The sequence below is a fragment of the Patella vulgata genome, chromosome 4 (assembly GCF_932274485.2).
Source record: "Patella vulgata chromosome 4, xgPatVulg1.2, whole genome shotgun sequence".
In the NCBI taxonomy this organism is placed as follows: domain Eukaryota; kingdom Metazoa; phylum Mollusca; class Gastropoda; family Patellidae; genus Patella; species Patella vulgata.
In genome coordinates, this window is record NC_065882.2 from 82,396,018 (window position 1) to 82,420,154 (window position 24,137).

General features: G+C 36.1%; 1 protein-coding gene across 3 annotated transcripts in view; it reads left to right on the plus strand.

The window, feature by feature from the left end:
• Window positions 1–24,137, plus strand: part of LOC126819618 (multiple epidermal growth factor-like domains protein 10) — a 65,759-nt gene that overhangs the window by 34,000 nt on the left and 7,622 nt on the right. For 2 of the 3 annotated variants that reach the window (XM_056100428.1, XM_056100430.1), the window contains exons 1-3: window positions 11,048–11,113; window positions 22,701–22,775; window positions 23,280–23,396. The exons of the other annotated variant lie outside the window; for it this stretch is intronic. In XM_056100428.1, the coding sequence (XP_055956403.1) occupies window positions 22,715–22,775; window positions 23,280–23,396 (178 nt within the window). In that variant the 5' untranslated portion in view covers window positions 11,048–11,113; window positions 22,701–22,714. Of the gene's footprint in view, window positions 1–11,047; window positions 11,114–22,700; window positions 22,776–23,279; window positions 23,397–24,137 lie in introns of those variants that run through there. 3 annotated transcript variants of the gene reach the window in all.

The following is a 24,137-nucleotide window of genomic DNA, read 5'->3' on the forward strand; positions in this document are numbered from 1 at the left end:
TAATAATACACGTTAATATAAATAGTATATAGTGACAGTATAATAATAAACGTTAATATAAATAGTATATAGTGACAGTATAATAATAAACGTTAATATAAATAGTATATGGTGACAGTATAATAATAAACGTTAATATAAATAATATATAGTGACAGTACAATAATAAAAGTTAATATAAATAGTATCTAGTGACACTAATAAACGTTAATATAAATAGTATATAGTGGTAGTTTAATAATAAACGTTAATATAAATATGTAACAAGTTAAATTTATGTTTAATAATCCATTTTATAATCCACATTTTGATCTTTGAGTATACAAAGTAAAATATATATAGTGTACAAAGTAATATCAACAAATCAGATATAGAAACACTTATATGTGCTTAGATACCGTTGCCAGAGTATGATACTCGCAAGCAGTTATATTTTATTTTGTGATCACTAAACATTTGCCACTTGCTTCCTTCTCTCGGTAGTATGAAACATTGTTACAATCACCGTTTTTACTGAATATTCTTTCGTAAAAATGTTGATTATGTCAAACGATTAAAATAAAATGAAATATTGGTATAACAAAGTAATTAAAATTAGAAAAAACGGAAATATAAATGTGAACATCAGAATAGCGAAATATAAATGTAAACTTAATAGGGAAATATAAAAGTAAGTATCAGAATAGGGAAATATAAATGTAAACATCAGAATAGGAAAATATAAATGTAAACATAGTAGGGAAATATAAATGAATGTAAACATCAGAATAGGGAAATATAAATGAAAATATCAGAATAGGGAAATGTAAATATATGTAAATATACTTTCTAATTTGTATTAAGTGACTGAAGAGCGCCCATTTTTAATCTAAATATTACGCTTTTATAAATAAAGATTTTTAATACAGAATGAAATAGTTCTGTTATATTTATATTGTTCAGATAGTATTGGCATCAAGAAATGGCATATTTTGTAACTGAAATGCCCATCTCTATGCCCACCAAATGGAGCAGTCCATCAACGACTTCATCCTACAATGTGTTCACATACATGCAAGATGGCCAGAGAATAGGCTAAAAAAGCGATTTCCGTACCAGAAGGGGCATAATCCAGGATGTGACGGTCCGACATGTGTCAATATCAAAAGAAACCGAGGTCTTTGGGATATAAACATACATCTAAAGTTTCATCAAAATTGGATAAAATTTGTGACCTCCAGACTAGAGAGTAAACACATTGGTATTACATGCTTTAACACTATTTGCATAAAGGGGAGCTGCCATTTTGACGGGAAGTGTCGGTCCGATTTTCACGAAATTCGAACTCAACTGTAATTTCGGTGTAACGGTGATATATATTAAAGTTTTATAAAATCAAATTAAAATTTTGACATCAAGAGGGTTCATTAGCTAAAAACGTGATTCTTCGTACAACCAGTGTCTGTATTCCGTGAAGTTACGACCTGACATGCTCGAATACCGAAAGGAACCGGGGTCTTTGGAATATAAGGATACTTTTAAGTTAAAGATATCAAAATCGTGACCTCTAGAGAGTCCACAAACTTAAGTATTACAACCTTTTGTCACTATTTGCGTACAGGGAGCGGCTATTTTCGCTCCGATTTTCACGAAATTCAATCTCAATCGCCCTCATGGTGTAACTGTGATATATAATTGAACGGCTTTTGACATCGGTTAAAAATTGTGACCTCCACCCTGTAAAGGGTCCACAATCTTGGTATTACATACGGTTACACTAAGAGCGGCCATTTATCGGGCAGTTTCGGTCAGATACACATTGTGACCTATAGAGTATCCACAAGCTAAAGACATGATTTTTCGTACAATCAGGGGCCATAATCCATGACGTTACCGACTGATATGCCAATATCGATAGGAACCAAAATCTTTGGGATTTAAACCTTTCGTCAAAATCGGATAAATATTGTCCACACACAAAATGTGAACGAACGGGCGTAAAAAAATCAATATGACAATAAGGTCTTCACAACCATCAATCCCACCTATTCACACTAGGATGTTAGTGTTCTCAAGTCAATTGATGCTACACGCCATCGTCCGAATATCTAAGGCCATTCAATACTTATATTATAGTAAGGGGGTGCTCGATTGAACATTCCGGAATTGAATTCTGAAAATCCCAAGGATAGTGACAATCGAGTAAAAATGGGATTTGGGACTGGAACGCATGTGCTGACTGCATGAGAAAATATCTTACCCAAACAAGATAGCCTAAAAATATTAATTAGGTTTAATTACGTCCCGATTCTACTCACACCACCTCTGTTGTCGGGACTGACAGAAGTCTGACAAGACTGAATTCGGTGTCACTCGATTGCAATTCCGTCAATTCGGAACGTTCCGTGCTGACAATCGAGCACCGCCTTTTTGTCAATCATTACGGAACCGTTGTGATACGGACATTCCGATTAAGTGTTATTGAGTCCGAATTATCTCGACTCATGAATAATTGTATGTTTTAGAACGAAATCGAATCAAATGGACACTATACTACTCTCCCATCATAGCGTTCTACAGTTAGAGCTGCTGAACATTTGAACAAACAAGCCAACATTGAGACTAATGTCCCCTTCGCTCAGTCCCACAATAAATAGATGACACATATTAATTGCATCTGAAAATGACCATGACCTTAGTCGAGAATTTGGTGTAGTGAAACTTTATCATTCTTTTTCAATTATATCAACTAAATGGCAGGATACCCGGCTTCTCACGGGCCCTTGTCTCTATAATCCAGACAAATATTTTACGGATATTAGTTTGGATGCGTTATCAACATTTGAGAATAATAGTCCATGGGCTAAATAATCCGGTCTTTTACATTATCATAAACAAGGTCTAAGGGAGGTAACTAGCCCTAAAAGAAGAAATTAGCCCATGAAATTATATTAACAATGCCATTTCAGAAAATCCATTTGATTGGATTACCAGTTCAATATCCAACACTCTTAATTATTATTACTGTAAAATTCCTCTCTTCATGGGCCATATCATTTTTTAAAAAATTAATCCTAATTCGTCGTCACAATTCACATTTGTTTATATTAATGCAAGAATTATGAGATTTATTGCGGGAAGGGGCGCAACTCTTACTTGACTTGGCCAAAGATCAACCGCACAAAAAATCTAAACGACCGGTTACGCATGGGCATTGGAACTTTTCGTCAATATATGAACAAGGTCTCAGACCCTCCATACGTTGAAGACTAGGAGGCTCTGGGTGACCGAGACCAGGGGTCCAAATTCCAATTTCCAACGAAATCATCATATATAATCTAGTTTGGTGTCAAAATATACGTTTTCGGGGTAACTGAATCCATTTTCCAAACAGATTTATGTGATTAGTGATACCGCTCTTTATATATGGGCTCTCTATATGCTGAGTTAACAGTTGATGTGTTGACGTCTTGTACGGGGGTTTCTCTTCTCAGTACGAAGCTTGAACCAGGAGTTTGAAATGACAAACCAAGGGCACATGAAACTTTAGCTTCGAGGGCCTGTGGGCAAGCGGCGTTATACTCGTCAATACGACTTTATTCCGTGTTAAGCTGTTTTTTAAACTCTACTATTTGGCGTTGACGTTTCAACTGATCGAAATCTCGAACGAGATTGTAAATCTCACGCTCTTCGGATGCTGTTTAATCGCAGGTTGGATTATTTGTGCTCTCTTTGCTTGCCCATACCTTCTTAGAGTTGGACCTAATACATATTCCTGAAGCAATGGCCCGAGAAATCCCTCTCTGGCCATTGCTGGATTAGCTTCTGATACTTGCGCTTTTGAGGGAGTGTGTCTATTCGTCCTGTTAATCACAGCAACATGACAGCCCTTCTTTTAATCAAGGGCCTTCCCTAAAACGTTGGACATTGATTTAAGGTATTAAAAACGGTGAAAGTGTTGTTCGACTCAAAGCATTATTGTTTATATTATATCCGTGCTGATAGCCTCGTTTGTCACACAATTAGTTTTTCTGCAGTAATCTGCTATGCACTGGTTAACTGGGCATAATAAAATCGTGAGTTGTGACGTAACGTTATGTAAACGTATTTGGTCCAATTAGGAGCTCTGTTTGGTATTGTTACGCAGTTAACTATTGGTTGTTAATCGGACTATTGACCGGTCATAATTTAGAACACGAATTTGCCTTCTTTACAGCAGTGAGTAGTGGGATTAGCTCTAATCAAACCAAACACTGCGAGGAGTATGGACCTAATACTGGTATTTTCAAACGTACAATCCGTATCTGTTGGCAAATTGTCTCCCTCTACCACCTCAACTTCTACTACTTTTCTTGTGAATACAGTTTCGTGAAGGCCGCTACATATTTCACCAGTCCACAGAAGGGGGGCGGGGTGGATGGCCGAATGGTAAGCGCGAGCGCGTTGTATCACAAGGTCTGTCATTGTGTCAACTGGTGTGGTTTCGAATCCCTAGTTGTACGTGACAAGAACTAAGGTGGCCATCCAACCTCTTGGATTTTCTACGGGTCGTTCGGTTTCCTCCCACTACTTAAGACACCTACACACAAGCGAAATATTGAAATAAAATTGAACCATATGTTAGTCCCGAAATGACCTACTATCTCTGTGTTATTGTTCTATTATATAAGCAGCCCATGGAATGTATAGAGAGTTTTCTTTATTGTCAGTCATATAGTCTGTTTGTATGGTGTGGAATAGAGAATAAATGATATGAAGGGTTGTCGGGTTATATGAAATATCTAGCACGTGAAAGGGTTCGCTTCTATAACTTATATGTAGAAAGTGTACAACTAATTCTATATTACATCGTCACCTACATTATGATTCATTATAAAATGGAGTGAAAGGGAGATCTTTTCTTGTAATATCTCTCATGCCCTCACAACTTAAAGGGCGTGTGGCTCTATTCATCGAAACCTTAAAATATACGAAATAGGTCTCAAAGCCAATATTACTGCAATATGAACATATCGAAGTGATTTACATTTAGATTTTTTTTCAAAAATATATTGCAATTTCTAATTATTTATGTTCGGTAAAATACATGAACAGTCCAAATTGAACGAGAGTCGTTTTCGCTTTCTTGAGTCTCCACGTTATTATTTTGTCATTTGTGAATCAGTCCTTATTTTGTCGTTTGTGAATGAGTCATTACTTATGACTTCACCATTGTCTTGCCGGATATGTATTTCCTTGTTCATTACACAAGGCACCCGAACTTTAGAATACACGACTCGTGTGTATCAAGTTATTGATGCTGAAGAATCTCAAAATCTGGACCTAGATCATCATGTAGTAACAACTTAGAAACGCGAAAACCTGTCTTTTATGTTTAACTTTTCATCAGACTCCTAGAAAAATGCTTGAAAGACCTATCAATAAATGGGGAAAAAAAGAAAAAAAACAACATTAATTTGGTAATAAAAGGGCAGCGGTAATCTCAAAAATTTAATTTCGAGAATTCTTGATGGTAGAAATTCAAATTGGCCGGGAAAATGAAATCCAAAATGGTGGAATTTTAATCAATCGTCATTTCTTTCAGTTGGGTATGACTTGTAATATGTAGTATATTGTCTCCCGCCTTTCGAAGAAAGCAGGGGACTATTAATTGACCTAGAATGTTCAAACTTGGTGTAGGTGTTTATTAGGTCAATGCCATGATGGAGTTCGAAGATGAGCATTTTCTGCTTAGGGTAAACAGAGATAAGCAATTTGATTGGTTGATGGTTTTGGACAGGATAACTTTAGTTCTAATTAAGTGAGAGTGATGAAACTTGGTGTATAGTTTCATTACATCATTACCTTGACTAAGTTCGATAATGAGCATTGTCTGCTTAGGCTAAGCAGGCTAAGATATGATTAACATATCGAGCTAAAGCTAAGCAGAGATAAGCAATTTCCTTGGTCGATGCTTTGGGAAAGATAACTTTGATTCTATCTGATAGAGAGTGATGAAACTTAGTGTATAGTTGATAATCAGTTCGATTGCTTAATACTTTTGAAAAAAAAATAGATGTACTATTAATTAATATGTGTCATCTATTTATTTGAGGATTTCGGTGAGGGACATCAGCCTCACTGTTGGCTTGTTAATCCCGAAATGACATAGTTGTTCTAATATGAATATATTGTTAACGCGCTTTAAACATCTACATGTAATAGACTTGGTCTAGAGAATTTTAGCTACATTGAAATGTTGGCAATAAAAATCCAATTATAGTTTTTAGTTACACACTGTTAACCACCCATAGATGTTTTAATGGCAATAAATCATATACTTTATTCAGCTCGACGCAAGACTTAAAATGAATAGATGCAGTTCGTTTAACTTGAATGTAGATATTATATATCTAAGTTGGATATGTGTGGAACATGCTCGAGACGATTTGTAACAAACCCCAGGCACGATATATATTTGATACTAGTTGAGCATCAGAACAACATGATTATTTCATTGGGCGCAAATACCCGAAGGAGTCGGACCCCTTCAATGTCTGTCTACCTGTGGAATAACATGTACATTATTTGTATCTGTTAAATTTGTGCGGTTTATATATTAGATTAATATTATTGCGTTTACACATGGGCGGAAAGTGATAACGTCTTACCCCAAACAAATTGCAAGTTTCGGAGAGCTATATCTCGTATCACATGTCACTTATGAAACATATGCCCGAAACACATGTCACGCTAGACACCTTTTATTTAAATTACACTGCACAAAAAATCTGATTTTTAAAAGCGTATGCAAGTTAAATATATTTAATAGCGCTTTTATCTGGTGTATCTTTCATTTCATTTTCTTATGAATTAGACTATATTATTATAACAATAATGTGCGCTTTTTGTTGTATAATAATATTAATGTATATAGCCGTTGTAGTTTGGGTGGTATGTAATACTATTTGATAATTTATGCGAAATTGTATTAAACGAATAATATAAGTGCACGAGAGGACATGAGTTATAATTTGATAAATAATTGTGTCATATTTCTATTCTCCATTGTCAGTATATTAGTTATGGTATGAATTTATTTAAAACGTAAATTAAATTGTTTATGAAATATTGTGAGAATAACAGGGAAGGGAGTCTATGTTCAAGGATAGAATATGTCTAAAAGCACGTGATTGGAAAGTTACCATTTCATATTTGGCATGAGTGGCCAATCACATGATTAATTACATCATAATTAGCCAATAGAATAATTAATGGGTGTGAATCTGAGCGTATATAATTTATAGAATATGTGCACTAGGGAGGGGAAGATGTAGGAATTTCCATCAGCAGACTTGCTGAGTCTGCATGAGAGCGGGTTAGAGAGAATGATTTTATTATAATACTTGTAACTATGTAACCCATATGTAGCAGTGCTTAATATAAAATGTAGAAACGAAATGTGGTATTGTTGTTACCATAAACTGAATGGCAGAATAAATACACAATATTTAAAGTGGAGTCCCACAAGAAGAAAATAAGAAACACATGCGGACAGAGACAATACTAGACGATCACAGACTGTTCCAGAATATGTAGTGAGAAACGATGCATGGGTTATACGCCGGATGTGGCGACTGGTTTGTATGGTTGTCCGCTCTCCACGTCTGACAGACGACCCATGGTGCTTCAGTTATTAAGATATCAAAATATATTTAACCAACAAAGTGTTTCGGTGTCAATTGATCAGTGAAAATAGTTTTATACACAGCGTGAAAGTCCTGATTAGATAAGTGTCATCCTAGTATCAGGGAGTTCCTGATTAGATAGTCACATCTGTCCCCGTATTGTCACACGTCTTCTGTTATATACTTTCCTGGTTTGCTGGTTTAGTCTCCTATTTTGTTTAGTTTTTACCATAACTTTAAACCTGGAATTAAAATATAATTCACTGAACCCTTCAACTTTAATTTTCAGTAGATTACACAATCTTTTCCCTCCACATGGACAGCGAGGGAGTGTTTTTGTCTGCTTCAATACATTAGACACTTTGTTATAGTAAAACTGTCCAGTACTAACATTTCCCGTGACTAAGTTCGATAATGAGCATTTTCTGCTCCGGGTAAGCAGAGTGATATGCAACTTGATTGATCGCGGCTATTGAGTTCGATAACTGTGACAGTGGTGAAACTTCGTGTATAATTTCATTATTGATTACATCAATACCTTGACAAAGTTCGATGATAGGCGTTGTTTGCTTAGTCTAAGCAGAGATAAGCAGAGATTATATTTATCGGTGTTTTGGAACAAGATAACTTATAGAGTATGATCAGACTGTAGAGTTTCACTTACCTTGACGAAGTTCGATCGTGAAAGTTTTTTGCTTAGAATAAGTATAGCTAATCAGTTTAGTTTGATGGCTCGATACTTTTCAAAAAGTATTAGATTAGACATTAATTAATTTATCCAGACCACACTCGGTGCCATCGTTAGCCTGTGATATTTAATGCATTTGAATACATTTTGTGCTGCATAATTTGAAGTAAAATTGGATAATCGAACTTTGTTTATTATCGTACCAACGTTAGTAATGGCGATGGGGGCTGGTCTAAAATTGAATCGCTGATATCGCTGTTAAGAGTAAAGCAATTTGACTGAAATTTTCCAGCATTTTTTGTTTTCATGAACCATTTTGTAACAGTGATCAAACTTCGTCATTACATCAATACCTTGACTAAGGTCGATGATGAGCATTTTCTGCTTAGTCTAATTGCGGTAGAATGTTGAAACTTGTTCATTAGTTATATGTCCTGACATGAGTTCAATGATTAACATTTTCCGGTAAAGTTAAGCAGAGCTAAGCAATTTCATTTTGTCTATGCTTTGGGACAAGATGACTTTGATTCTAACGATCGAGGCTCAGAGTGAAGCAATTTGAAATTTTCAGCATATTCTGTTTTCATAATCTATTTTTGTAACTATTATAGCGAGAACTGTCAGTTCTTTATCTAATTTTACCCAATGACCCTTTAATTAATATTTTATTTTGGGATGGCGTAGGGGGGCATCAACCTCATTGTTGGCTTATCAAAATAGGAGAAGAGTGGGCGATCTGAGTCGTTTCTATTTGAGATACCTTTCTATAGTTTTTACTTTATTGGTTTATTTAAAATACAACTACTGTTATATATCACTCTTAACTTCACTCTATGAAACCTGATCATACCGGACACTGTATAAACTGTCGAAATATGTTCGTCACTGATGGGCAGAAATACTATCTGTTGGCTATTCTTTAAACATCTGACTAACTGCACAGTATCTGTGTCATTACTTAATTAAAACTGTAGCATACCTTCCCTTGATTCATATTGTATACCGTTGCAAGGGCAGCTATCTAGTCCTTCTGGTGGGACGAAAAAACGAGGTCAAATGTATACATTGCCGTGCACGTAAAAGATTCCTTGGCAGTTGGAATTCGATATAAGAGTAGGCCATTGTATGGCTGTCCAGGCAAAATTTCCCCCATAGCACACTGTATCGCAGAACAGCAGGACGTTAAACCTCATTTCGTTTCATATTGCATACATTTCTTGTATTTTGTGTCCCGTCGTTCGTCGGCCTGTCAATTACGTATAATGTGGGTAAAACAGGACGTTAAACCTCATTTCATTTCATATTGTATACGTTTTAAAATAAATTTCTTTATATTGCATACATTTCTTGTATTTGGTGTCCCGTCGTTCGTCTGTCTGTCAGTCACATATAATGTGGGTAAAACACCACTGACAGCTCTAAGATGAGAGCTTAAAACATCGGACTGGCTTAAAACGTCATCGCATTGGCTTAAAACGTCATTGCAGTGGGTTTAAGAGGAGCTAGCTGGTACTGTTATCGTCCAGTCCCAAATATTACCTCGGTTAACATGGACATATTCCACTGACACAAAAGCCTGGGTAAAATGCAGAGAACAAGAATCAATAATTTTGAAACTAATCATATTGTTAAATCTCAAGGTTGGTATGTACTATACCCTGATTTAATTAATAACACAAAAAATCTGGCGGTGTGCATTTAAACTATTATGGAAGGACGACCAGCTTTTTATCTGAATCTTACATAATGTATCTTTAAAAAATTGTATGGAGGAGGGGGTGGAATGCGCGTTGCATCATAAGGTCTCTCATTGAGTCAACTGGTGTGGTTTCCATTCTCAGGTTGTACGTGACAAATTGTAGGGTCGCCTGTCCAACCTCGTGGGTTTTCTCTAAGCCCCCCCCCCCCACACTGTTAAAGAACCCTTACTGAAATAGAATTGCACGTGTTAGTCTCGGAATGACTTGGTTTGTTTAGAGTGGAGGTTAAACCCCGGTTGTACGTGACAAAGAGTAGGGTCGACTGTCCAACCTCGTGGGTTTTCTCTTGGTCCTCCGGTTTCCTCCCACTGCTAAAGAAACCTTATTGAAATAAAATTGCATTATGTGTTAGTCTCGAAGAAATGACCTAGTTTGTTTACAGTGGACGTTAAACCCCATACATATATTGAATCAAATTGTTGGTGTATGTAGTTCAAACTCTGAAAGCCAGGGCCTCAAATATTGAACTGAAATTGCTTATGAAAACCAGAGCTTCGATAATTGATCTTGGTATTTTGAATAATATTAGTAACATTTGTTTGAAATAAATCCGTGGACAAACCTGTAGTTTTCTATCTTCTTCCGTAATTAGGTTTATTGTAATAATTCTACAGTCATTTTACTGTTTAAAACATCAAAAAATCATCAACATGAACCATATCGACATCCAGAGTTGCATCAACAAAACCATGGCAACAATACTTTATTTTTGTGTTTGACAGGCTATACGGATAACAATACATAGAGTAATAAGTTATTTGTGATCTGTAGCTAGGCCGTGTTATAGAAATATGTTTTATGATTGTCATGTGAACTGTAGCGTAAATCAAACTGAATGTCATTACATGTATTAGAACGTTAAAGAAGACCCCATATATTCTACAATATAGTTTAATATACTTCCTTCTTTAAGATTATATTTAGATGAAATCACAGGCTTTCTCTATTATTAGTAAAGATTTGATCCCGCGTGGATGTGTCTAATTTAACGGCCATTATTTTGATGCATAGTTACATAGGTAAGTCGTACAATTATATTATAGCATTTCATAAAGGGGTATAAAGAAATTAACAAATGTCGAGAATATCGAAAATAAATCGACATATAAGTTAATATAACGATAAATCGAAATCATGACGAGCGTCAAGATTTAGCAAAACAATTATTCAGCCACCGATACCCGTAAAGCCTATTGACGTTTACCCCACCTTGGACTCTCTGCACGTATGGGCCAGAGTAATATATCGTGTTTGGCAGGGAGGAAGAAGATGTTAACTTGCTGTAATTCTTTACTATCTCATAAATAATCCCTATGACGAATCCAGCTACAGCACTTCCCATATGGGGCTCTCGGCACGTATGAACCAGAGTAATATCGTGTTTGACAGGGAGGTACGAGTTGTTAACTTGCTGTAATTGCTTACTATCTCATAAAATTAATATTAAAATACGAATTCCTATAGCGGATCCAGCTACTGCACTTCCCATATGACAATATTAATTAGTCTGTGTCTAGGAAATGAAATGGGGTTAGTTTCAAGTTTTTATTCATATAGCTGTAAGTCACGGTGGCTAAGTGGGTAAGACGCTGGCTCACTAGCCTGGAGGTCAGGTGTTCGATCCCTGCATTGGCCGAGAAAGTTCATCCAGATTTTCCGGCGTGGTTCTCCCTTGTCAGTCATGCAGAACGGAGGGCCTGAAAAGTCGTTCGGATGGGACGGAAAACCGAGATCCCGTGTACACATTGGCGTGCGCGTTAAAGATCCCTTGACAGTTGGAATTCGATATAAGAATAAGCCGTAGTGCCACTGTCTGGGCAAAATTTCCCTCAGAGCACACTGTATGGCGTATGCCCGTCTTTATTAGCGTTAAACCCCATTTCACTTTATAGACATTTAGCTTTTAAACACAGTACAGTTTAACGTTCTACTGTTCTGCTCTGATTGGGCTAATGAAGACGGATGTGTCGATGACACCTGTACATTTGCTCTTTTCGTTTCGTTGGTTTGTGGTGATGTAGTAGTGGATGAAATTGAATGTTAAATTCTGGTCCAGATATGCAATAAAAATCACCAATGACACACTTATTTTTGAAACACTTTTTCGGATGTGAGACATGACCCCTCACCCAAACCACCTTACATAATATCGACCACAGGAGAATGTTATAAGGGATTTTGTATTAATAACGTTATAGAACATGTGATTTTATCCAACTATGCGAGAGATTTATACTTCTTGGTTGATGCCCTGTTTACCTGGAGAGAGAGACAGCGAGGGAGAGAGAGAGAGTATGTCATTTCGGGACTAACATATGGTTCAATTTTATTTCATTAATTCGCTTTAGCAGTGGGAGGAAACCGGAGGACCCAGAGATAGTAGGTCATTTCGGGACTAACATATGGTTAAATTTCATTTCATTAATTCGCTTGCGCGTAGATGTCTTTGCCTTTAGCAGTGGGAGGAAACCGGAGGACCCGGAGAAAACCCACGAGGTTGGAAGGCCACCTTAGTCCTTTTTACGTTCAACCGAGCGAATCGAAACCACGCCAGTTGACTGAATGGCAGGCCTTATGAAGCAACGATTGTGGGTTTTACAGGCATTAAGACTAATTACGGTTACACTAATCACATACTTCTATTTTCATCTTCTTATAAATATATTAATTAAAATGCAATTTGAATTCAATGTTGTTCAGAAGTAGTATATCCATATTTAACGACCTCTGGTTGAATCTGTAATGTTCCACAAAGTACAGTATGTCATCAGCTTTAAATCACGCATGTAATGATCACCAATTGTTCCTGTACATGTGCATGGACAAATTGTTCATGGACTTTGCTGCCTTTTACGATGACCTGTGGATGATTTTTATTCATGAACATTGAGGACTTTTTCATTTCACAAATTTCGGTCTGGACATAGCTAACTCACTTTTGCTTTACATTTGAATCCTTAAACAAATTTTAAAAAATCTGATTTCATCTGCTCTTCTGAGTCAACTGGAGTGGTTTCGATTCCCCGGTTGTACGTGACAAGGAGTAGGGCCGCCTGTCCAACCTTGTGGGTTTTCTCCGGGTCCCTGAGATATTCATTTGACATAACGCTTTACATTTCAATCCCGAATACATTAAAGAAAAAAAAACGATACTGATTTTATCTGCGCCTTTTGTAACTTAATAACTAAAATGATGTATTCGTTTAATACAATGACGAAGAGATCCTGTTTAGTCAAAAAGGATATATAAAGACAGACAGGTAATACCTGTAAGGTGTTTTATTTATAATATTATTGGGGGTTGGAGGGCCGAATGGTTAGCACGTGCACGCCGTATCAGAAAGTCTGTCATTGAGTCAACTGGCGCGGTTTCGAATCGCCTGTCCAACCTCGTGGGTCTTCTCCGGGTCCTCCGGTTTCCTCCCACTGCTAAAGAACCCTACGCGCAAGCGAATTATTAAAATAAAATTAAAAACCATATGTTAGTCCCGAAATGACCTAGTTTGTGTCGAGTGGACGTTAATCCCCATGTTTGTCTGTCTGTCTCTGTCTCTGTCTCTCTCTCTTACATTATTACAGAAACAAGACACCATAACACTGTTTATGAATACACTTTCCCTTTATAAAATAAATATTGTTCGTTTATTGAGATCACTGGCGCGTGTAATAATGTACAAGGAAAACTGTGAAGGTGTGAAGTATGCAAGTCACATTCAACGTTATTATCCCGCGTCGAACGAACTTAGGGAGGGATATTTAAATGGTTCTAGTCCGTGCGTGCGTCCGTCCGCCCGTTCGTCACGATTTTGTTTCCAGTGCATATCTCATAAAATTTTGAAGATATCTTTTTTGAAACTTTGCACACACATCAACCTATTACAGTAGTTTTGCCTTTTACTATTTCTTAGATTTATATTTTTTGTGTTTCCAAGGAAACAAAATTTAATTTGACTTAGTTTTTGGTGTACAATTTTGTTTCCGGAGGAGATTTCATAAACCATTCAAGATATCTTCATGAAACTTTGTACAAACATTAACCTATTAAATTAGATGTGCCTTTACTAATTTGGAATTTCTCACATTTAATAATTTCGGTGTTTCCATGGAAACAAATTTGAGTTAATTTTTGGTGTGCAATTGTGGTTCCGGGGCATATCTCATAAACCATTCAAGATATCTTCATGAAATTTTGTACAAACATCAACCTGGGATAATATAAGTTGTGCCCTTTGCTACTTAGAAATTTCGCGGATTTAATTAGTTTTGTGTTTCCATGGAAACAAAAGCCTCAGTTGAATGATTCTTGAATATTTACTACACATTTGACTTAGTTTTTGGTATATAATTATTATTCTAGACCATGGAAACAAAAGCCTCAGTTGAATGATTCTTGAATATTTACTACACATTTGACTTAGTTTTTGGTATATAATTATTATTCTAGACCTTTTCTCAGAAACTGTTCAAGATACCCTTATAACACTTTTAAATTCATAAAACTATTATTTTATTTTCTGATGACCTTTCTTCCGTCCCGATTTCGTCTCCGGAGAATATGTCATTATCCGTTCAAAAAATCAACATCAACCTATTATAGTATTTTATTTTCTTGTATATAATCTTATTGTTTAACATACAGCAGTTGATTGAGGTAGACAAAGGTTTGCCGAGCTACTGTGATCAGAGTATGAATCTCCTGACTAGTCCCATTGATATTCCAAGAGGTTGTTTTTCCTTATGCCGTCTAAACCTTACAGGGAGTAGCGATCCTGCCTTGTCGAGCTACTGTGATCAACGTTTGAATCTTCTGACTAGTCCCATTGATATTCCAAACAAGTGCAAGCCATCTTGTTATTTTTTTTGGCTTAGTAAAGTTTAATTAAAATTATATACCAAATCGTGTGATTTGCTTACTTATTAAGTAGGTAACGTGTGTTTTATCGTTTTTATTCATTAATCTGAAGATAAATCTAGCTATGAATATTTTGTCATTGTCAAGTATTCATTTGAATGCATCTAGGACCTTTGTTATCAATCAAAAAGACGACGTAATATATTATATTACACAAGGATAAAGGTTTTTATCTGCTGTAAGCTTGGAGTTTTAATTGGATATTATATTTCATTGCTCGTCTAATTGAGTTATTGTGAGTTTAGTCAAAAGGTATTCACTATTATTAACGGATGGTGACATATTCTAGCATATATAGCAATGGCTGAAATGACTGAGTAGAAAACTAAGACGCAGGTGTTTGCGTATCAACTATTCACTTCTCTAAACAGGCTATATCTAAGTAACCAGATAGTGGGTGGACATTTCACAAACACAGCATGCAATTTAAATATACAATATGCAAGAGATAAATCTGCCTATTGCCGGTCTTTCTTAAGGTAACAGAATGGTGACGATGGCAGCATTTGGCCAGACTCGACTGGAAACATTTTACATCGATATTTGCGCCTAACAAATACTTCTTTTAACATGTCCAGAAATTTGTATTAAAAAAAGAATAGGATAAAAGCATAGATTTCTAGCAATTTGAAACTGTGATTTTCAGTATATGACAATACAAGACGACATATTTGTATAAAATCGATGCATGACAGATGTGGAAAGATTTAACGTTCCTGTCTTCTATCATTGTCCTATATTTATGTTGACTGAACACAAGGAATACCAATAATTCTTTAGATCGAGACACAGAGTGGTATTCAGCACTACAATCCAAAATATTTCCATATGCCTCAAATAAGTCTAATAAAAGGAGCAAAATCAAACTGGGTACCAAGTCAAACCTGGTAATTGCCATTACCATAAAAGTCAGAACCGATAAACTATTAATTAGACATGTATTAACAAAACACGACCATAATCGACTCTCGGTGGCATCGGATATTCGAGATTTTAACTAGATTAAAACGGTTCGCCATTTAAAAATGAAATTTAAAAATGGGAAATCGAGGCTAAGACCCGATTGTACCAGTGCCCTGGTTATTACTGTGCACACATCTGGTCAAAACTAAAAACAATGATAAGTTGGCTAAGAATGAAGTAATTTGAATGAAATTTTCAATATTTTCTTTTTTTATCATGTATTTTTAATTATTATAGCAAGAATGGCCAACTCTTTATTAAATTCGTAACTAATGTATCTTTAAGTATGTTTGATGTCAATACTTTCCGAAATTAAAAAAAAAATCACTTGAAAAATCATTTAAAAAATAAATATATTAACTATTTCAGTTGCATTAAATTTTTACACAAATACTTATAAGTTTATGTTGCAATTTTAAATATTATTACATTAACGGACTCAATGTTATAAAATATTAAGATTTCGTTTTTGGAGGTTAATTGATCACAATCGGAAAATCGTGCTTGTGGTCACAACTTCTATTCCTATTATTCATAAAATCTTCGAAATTCCCCAACTTCACTGTCTTTGATAATTTCATTCGAACAGAGACTTCGCGGATGTCAACCCTTACATGCCAGGCTGGTAGAAGAACTTCAAAAAATACCTGAACTTGGGAAAAACTCCGAAACAAATGATTCTTGTTTTTTATGAAAGGTATACATGCAAACAACTTCAGAAAAAAAATATCACAAAAATCGGCCTAAGGCAAACACAGTTACACACGTTCTAGTTTTGGTACCAGTTCGACTTCTAAAATCCACTCTTCACACTTTTCTTCACATCTTTTGGTAGCGGGCGATAACTCTGAGTGAAGCTGCATTGATATCCCGTTTGTTAACTAAACTGGTCGGAAATGTTACCCGTGAAATTACTAATGGGAGTTTAAATGGTGAAGAGATTGGTGAAATGAAACAGTCGGTATCTCAAAACCTCGCTCGCACGCCAATCGAGAACATCGAAACATTGGATACAATATTTACAGTACGTTGGATATATAAATATCTTTGTCACAGCAAAAAGATAATCGGATTGATTGGGAGGGTCATCGATGAGATAAAGTGTCAAACGAACGGACTTGCGAATCACGACGAAGCCCACTCACGAGCGTCAAAGTAGGGAGTCCTCCCCCAGAAAATTTTGAAAAATAGACTGCCGGAAATGCTGTCTTACAGTATTCTGTCAGGCACCGATCGTCGAGATAAATAGATCTGCCCAGATACCTTTCGTCGCCTGATCACTAGTTTATCCGACTAGAGAACGGACTTGCGAACCTCAACGAATTCCCCTTGTGAGCGCCAAAGTAGCGAGTCTATTGGGGACCTCGCCAAGAAAATTTTGAAAAATAGACTGTCGGAAATGCTCTACAACATGCAAGTTTATGACTGAGTGGGGATGTGGGATTTATTCACCGTAGAAGGTATTTATTACCGAAACGTATCACAAATACTTTTTTTTATTTTCTAAAATTATTGGGGGGGGGGCGGGGCAAATAGAGGGCAGACCAGATTAACGGGGGGGGGGGGGGACAAATGCGCCGCCACTGATGGCAGAGGATTGGCTGAAATGGTAGTATACCATGCATGTACTTGCGACAATACGTGATGCGACATGCCGAAATGGGAAATGCCCGCCGGGAGAAAGATCAACGATCGGGAGAAAAATTGCTTCCTGGATGGAATTCAATGACCTGTTTCACGCTGGGACAGTTGAATTGCGTTGTATATCACCCGGCATAGTGGCGACAGAAAGAGACAAAATAAATTGTGATGCAGCTGAAGAAGTGTGGAAAAGTATTCATTTGAAGATGACAGTCAGTCCATGTTAATCCAACTGTTATGTTCTTACGCTGTACAATCCTTGCCGAACGACACAATGTGGATGCTTTTCGATTCTTCGCCCATGAAATGAATCCCATTCCGACCAGTTTCTTCTAGGGCGGTTTTATGCGCAAGTCTGTGAAGTCCGATTTAGCTAAATACATGGAAAAAGACCTCGAAAACATATTTAACGATAAACTATTCAGAAAAAACTGCATATTTGTTGTAGATGGTGTCTGGCTCCTTCATCAAATGCGGTGGAAAAACGATTCCTACCAAGATCTCGTTGAGAGTTACAACAAATTCATGTATCCGAAATATGGTAATGCTTGTTTTTGATGACCACGCTGTTAATTCTGTAAAAAAAAACACAAACATAAGCGCAGAAGTGACAAAATGGCACCCAGTATAAATATCTATCATAACAAAGAGGAAATCGGAGGACCTGGAAAAAACCCACGAGGTTTTTACAGGCAACCCTACTCCGTGTCACGTACAACCGGTGAACTGTTACGATTAAGTGAAGAAATGAAGGTGTGTGTGGTAGCAGAGGACACTGATATACCCGTTGTTCTGTTTTATCACTGGGATCCTCATATAGCTGAAATTTACGTCCAGAAGGAACATCGGGGAGCCAGGACTATTTTGTACTATTTACCAGTGCCGGATTGGTTGGCCGAAGGACCACCTGTCAAGTCATTGACCAAGGCCCACTCTAGTATGCGCCGAAGGCGTGTCACGAGCGCGCCGAAGGCGTGCGAGCGTCCGAGGGGGTCTGGGGGGTTCCCCCCCCCCCCGCCTGAAAATTTTGAAAATTGACAACTGCAAACCCATTTTCCAAGCATTTCAGAAGAAGGAAAAGTTTGGATTTCCTGAACTAAATAGGGGTTAAAAGATGAATTACATGGTTCTCGGTATAATGAGGTCAAACTCATAAAGTTCTTTCCCTGTAGTACACTTCTTTTTTTGTGTTGTTTGTCAGTCATGTTTCCTATCTTTTCTTTCTCCTGTCCTGTGTCCTGTCCTGTCCTCTCCTTCCTTCTTTCTTTTCTTTCCTCCCCCTCTCCTATCTTTCTCTTTTCTTTTTTCTTTTTCTTTTTTCTTTTTTCTTTATAGGCTTAGGCCCACTTTTATTTAATGAGCTTAGGCTGCTTCTCTAACTTTCGGACAATCTGACTTCGGGCAGACGGGTAAAGTGAAAACAAAAAGTATTATTTCATCTAGATGGCAAAATATAGTGTCAGGAATCTAATAAAACGCTAATTTTACTTTTCTTTTAATTGAATACCACGAATTTATACTGAATTGACTATGGATTAAAGCATTTCGTCTGGAGCCACTCCACATTGTGCGACATTTTTCGGGCATCGATTATTATTTGTGAATGCAGCTGCAACAGTCTGATTAGATGGTTGGAATTCAGGTCGGCATAGAGTGGGGTTTCGTTTGCAAACCGATTAGAAACTTTGAAGTTGCTTAATTCACGGGCTAGAGTTGCAGAAGAACGCATTTGCGGAGGTTAAATTTTCAAAATATTCTTGGGGAGCGCGAGTTCACCATACACCCCAACGATTGTCTGGTTGTTTGGGATTCAAATTAGTCTTTGGACTACATTGAAGTTGTTGTATTCACGGACTGGAATAGCATGAAAACGCGTTTGCTGCAGGTATTCAAATATTTATCGAGCTCGTACGCCTTTGCATCACGGGACTATTTTATACATAAATTTATCTGATATTTCTAGAAATCTTGGTAAGAGGACACTGGTGATACGTGAAACACCCTTCATAAAAAGGCTTTTGGCCATCAAAACATTTAAAAGTCACGTCATAATCCAAATGTATAAAAAATGAATTTATTTATCGTTGATATTATACATACGTATACAATTTCACACATCGTCTTCTTTATATTATATATTGTTATTGGCATACTTATTCAACAAGGACGTTACTTAAATATCTATTTCATTTTTACACATGTGACGGCGTTAAGGAACATAAAAGGTCTGTCTATTCATTTTATTCGTGCAAATCAGTGAGGTATTACAATAGTTATATAGAAAAAGGATAGTCTCCCGCTATCACGATTCGCACCAGGAAAACGCGTTTGCGGCCGTCAATCTTTCCAAATTTTCTTCTTTTTATTTCGGGGTGGGGGGTCCTACACGGCACCGTCGTCTGCATTTCAGGTTCTGCCACCCCCTACCCAACTTCCATCGAGTCCGTACGCCTGTGTAAGTCTTCGCTATAACAAATACCAAGTGATGGTACCGATTCCCAAAAGATTGAACCTGAAGGATTACCACCGACTGAGAGGGCAGCATACTATCATTCGTTACGTGTCCACTTTCAAATTATTTTATGGGATAAACTTGACCATTCATATCTAGATTCTCAACATTGGGATGTCCAATTAAGGGAAAGTTTTTCAGTCCAGTTATGACCAACATCGCTGTGGCAAATGATAACATTCTAAAGTTCATAAGATGTACCTGTAGACTTAGTTGTAGTAGTAACGCCGGGTCGTAAAAAACGGATTAAAATGTGTTTCTGCGTGTAGTGGATACGAAGGACTATCTTGTAACAATAGACTCGAGACGTCTTTTGGTCTTTAAACGGTGGCACCGAGTAGCCGAACTCAAAATTATATAATAAATATATTAAAAATTATGTTGTTCAGTTTGGTTGCGTAAAGTTGAGAATAACTTAAATATGCATTGTTACAAGCATCATTCATATTGAGATCCGATATCAAAACTCAATCGGTCGTAAAAAAAACAATTGCCCAAGGTAGATTGCGGTGGATTTGTTTTCCTATTCATACCTCCTACAAAAAACAAAAAAAAAACAAAAAAAATATTTGTTTCGAATTTTTCCCCCAGGTTCGAGGGTCACCTACCAGTTATTTAAAATTACTAAGAAATCCTATTTAGTCAATTAAAGAAATTGATATCTAAATTTATCGAAAGTCAAAGTACATGTCTTAGCGAAAAAGAACAATATTATTTGAATAACTATGAGCCAAGAACGGTATATTTTTTATGGGTTACCAAAGTACATAAAGGCACACAAATATAGATTGAAATAAAGAATAACAGATCAGCTCTAATTTATATATATAGAAAACCCTACAGATTTAAAATTTAGATCAATTGTGGGAGTTTCTCACAGACTTACACAATGCTCAGTAATTTCCTTGATATCCTATTTAGTTTTATGTGTCCGAACATGTATAATTTATAATATTAGAGAAGACAGGTATAGTATTTGAGTCTATATTCTTGTTCACCTATTGAAATCAAAGCGGCATGTTTAAGATCACTGGAGCGGCGTGCATCTAAGTTGTGAAGTATGCAAGTCACATTCAAAGTTATTTTATATTTGTGTCTTAAAGGCTTCTATTTGGTTAAACATACATTATGCAAGAGCTAAATCTTCCTACTGAAAGTCTTTCTTTAGGCCTGAAATGTTTTCTAAATTATTAATTAGACATTAATTAACTTATCCAGGCCATAATAAACTCTCAATGGCATTGAATTTCTCAGATATTAAATATATTAGCTTGATTTAAGCTAAACATGAAGGAGCGAGACTTAGCTTCGAACAACCAGTACGGTGGTTAAAATTATTGTACACCTCTTGTCAAACCTTCAAAGGCTAATATCTTCGCTCGCAATAGAGTAATTTGAATGAAATTTTCAAATTATTCATTTTGCGTTATCTATTTTCGAACTTATATAGCAAGAATGGCTAGCTCTTAACCTAAATCTTAGAAAATGTATATTTAAGTAAAGTTTTTATTCTGTAACAGTGGGTTAAATTAGAGAGATGTGGTCATTTCGGGATTAAATGGTTCAACTTTATTTCAATAATTCGTTGCGCGTAGGGGTTCTTTAGCAGTGGGAGGAAAACGGAGGACCCGGAGAAAACCCCCGAGGTTGGACTGTCGACCCTACTTTTTGTCACGTACAACAATAATTGTGGTAATAATATTTGATTTATATAGCGCCAACAATTCAACTTAGCGAGTTGCTCTCGGGCGCTTTACATAAGTACAACCTATATAAAATTACAACAATCACATCACATTAATCCATAAAAAAGGCATAAACAAAAAACGGAGAACATTATTTAGTACACATGGTAAAAGTCTGACACAAACACAGCTAGAACCGTATTCAATCAGTTGTATATTTGATTAAAAAGTTCGGTTTTGGGATACTTTTTAAAACCTTTAATAGAATTTACGCTTTTGGTTTCGTTTGATATTGACTGCGAAAGATCTATCACCGGAGTTGGGTTTTGAAAAACAGTTTAATTAAGAGGTTGTCTGGTCGTGATCGAAGGGTTCTGCAAGGTTTATTGGTGTTGAGAGGGTCTCTAAGGTATTGAGTATCGTCATTTAGAGCAGAATACGTATTAGACAGTATTGGTGTCATCTGTTCATTTGGTTTAGTCTTGGTTATGCTCTGGGCTGCTTTATTTTGAAGTTTCTGGAGTCATTTGTTTTTATTTTCAGATAGATTGTACAACAGTCCCAAAATGACATAGTCTCTCTCTTTCTTTCATTTCTAAATAAACTAACAGATTTAATTAATGAACGATAAATTATCATGATATGTAATAAAATGTAGAATTATAAGAAAATCTCGTCTGACGGGGTTGATTGGTCATAAATGGATTATCTTACTATTCATCACTAATCATAGACTGAGTCCAATTGTCACCCATCGCTTCCCTGTAACTCAACCAAATCAAGAACGATCGACATGAAACTTGGCATGCTTGTTCCTTGATCAATTGCGCATCGATTGCAGTTTCGATTTTGATATGACGTCACAATTTCAACGTATTTATTATTTTTCTTAGGTTGAAGATGCAATATGATTTTCCCTCATTTGTCCAAAGTTATAATTCTATCAACGGTACTACACACTATATCAGGTAAGTATATGTATAGCATTACTATATTAGGTAAGTATATAGCATCACTATATTAGATAAGTATATGTATATAGCATCACTATATAAGGTAAGTATATGTATATAGCAACACAATATAGGTAAGTATATGTATAGCATCACTATATTAGGTAAGTATATGTATAGTATCACTATATTAGGTAAGTATATGTATAACATCAGTATATTAGGTAAGTATATGTATAGTATCACTATATTAGGTAAGTATATGTATAACATCACTATATTAGGTAAGTATATGTATAGCATCATATTGAACTTATTCATTAAGATATACTTTATAATAGTTTGATATAAATCTTATCAAAGTCCAAGTTAATAACCATAATTTATATAAGTTTGATGTAAATCTTATCAAAGTACAAGTTAATAATTGAAAATAAATCTAGAGTTATATCTAAAGATATCAATACTGTCAACCATACCTAAACAATGACATAATTTATTCACACTTTTGTTTAACAGCATTAGATGTGTGTAGAGATACAATCAACAGCAACTGTCAATCATGTGATAATACTGTATATCCTATAGATGACGTAAATAGACAGAACTGTATGAGGTCATGTGGTGTTTGTACAGGTATTATTTTTTTTCTTAAAAATACAGTTTAATGGGGTTTAACGTCCACTCGACACAAACTAGGTCATTTCGGGACTAACATATGGTTTTAATTTTATTTCAATAAATTCGAAACCATGCCAGTTGACTCAATGGCAGGCTTTATGTTACAGCACGCACGTGCTAACCATTCGGCCATTCAACCCCCCTCTTTCTTTAAAGATTCTCTATGTAAGATTTAGTCCATAATAATAGTTCAAAAATAGAAAATCACTTTATTTCGAGCGACATTATCACCGTTTGAATTTTATATTGTGGCATATATTGTTTATTATCATAACAACGAGACTTGTTATTCGAGACTTAGGCTCGCGTCGCCATTTTGAAGTCATATTTCATTAAATGGCGACCTGGTTTTAATCCATCTAAATCTCCACCACCCGATGCACTAGAGAGTTGATTATAGGCTTGGCATGTGAATTCATGTTTATATAATAGTTGATATAACTTTTGAAGCCAAATTAAGCAATGAATCAATCACCACTACAGTTCTGTTTAGCACGATACAGGACGGGAGAGCCTGACAAGGAACGAAAAAATAAAATGCCGTGTACATAGAAACGTCGGTATCTGGAAAAATTTACCCCCATAGCAAAATCCCTACCCCCCCCCCCCCCTCTTCATTAGCCCAGTTGGTGTAGTAGAACGTTAAACCCCCATTCATGTATTTTAATTTTACTTATAAGAATATAAGTATTGTTT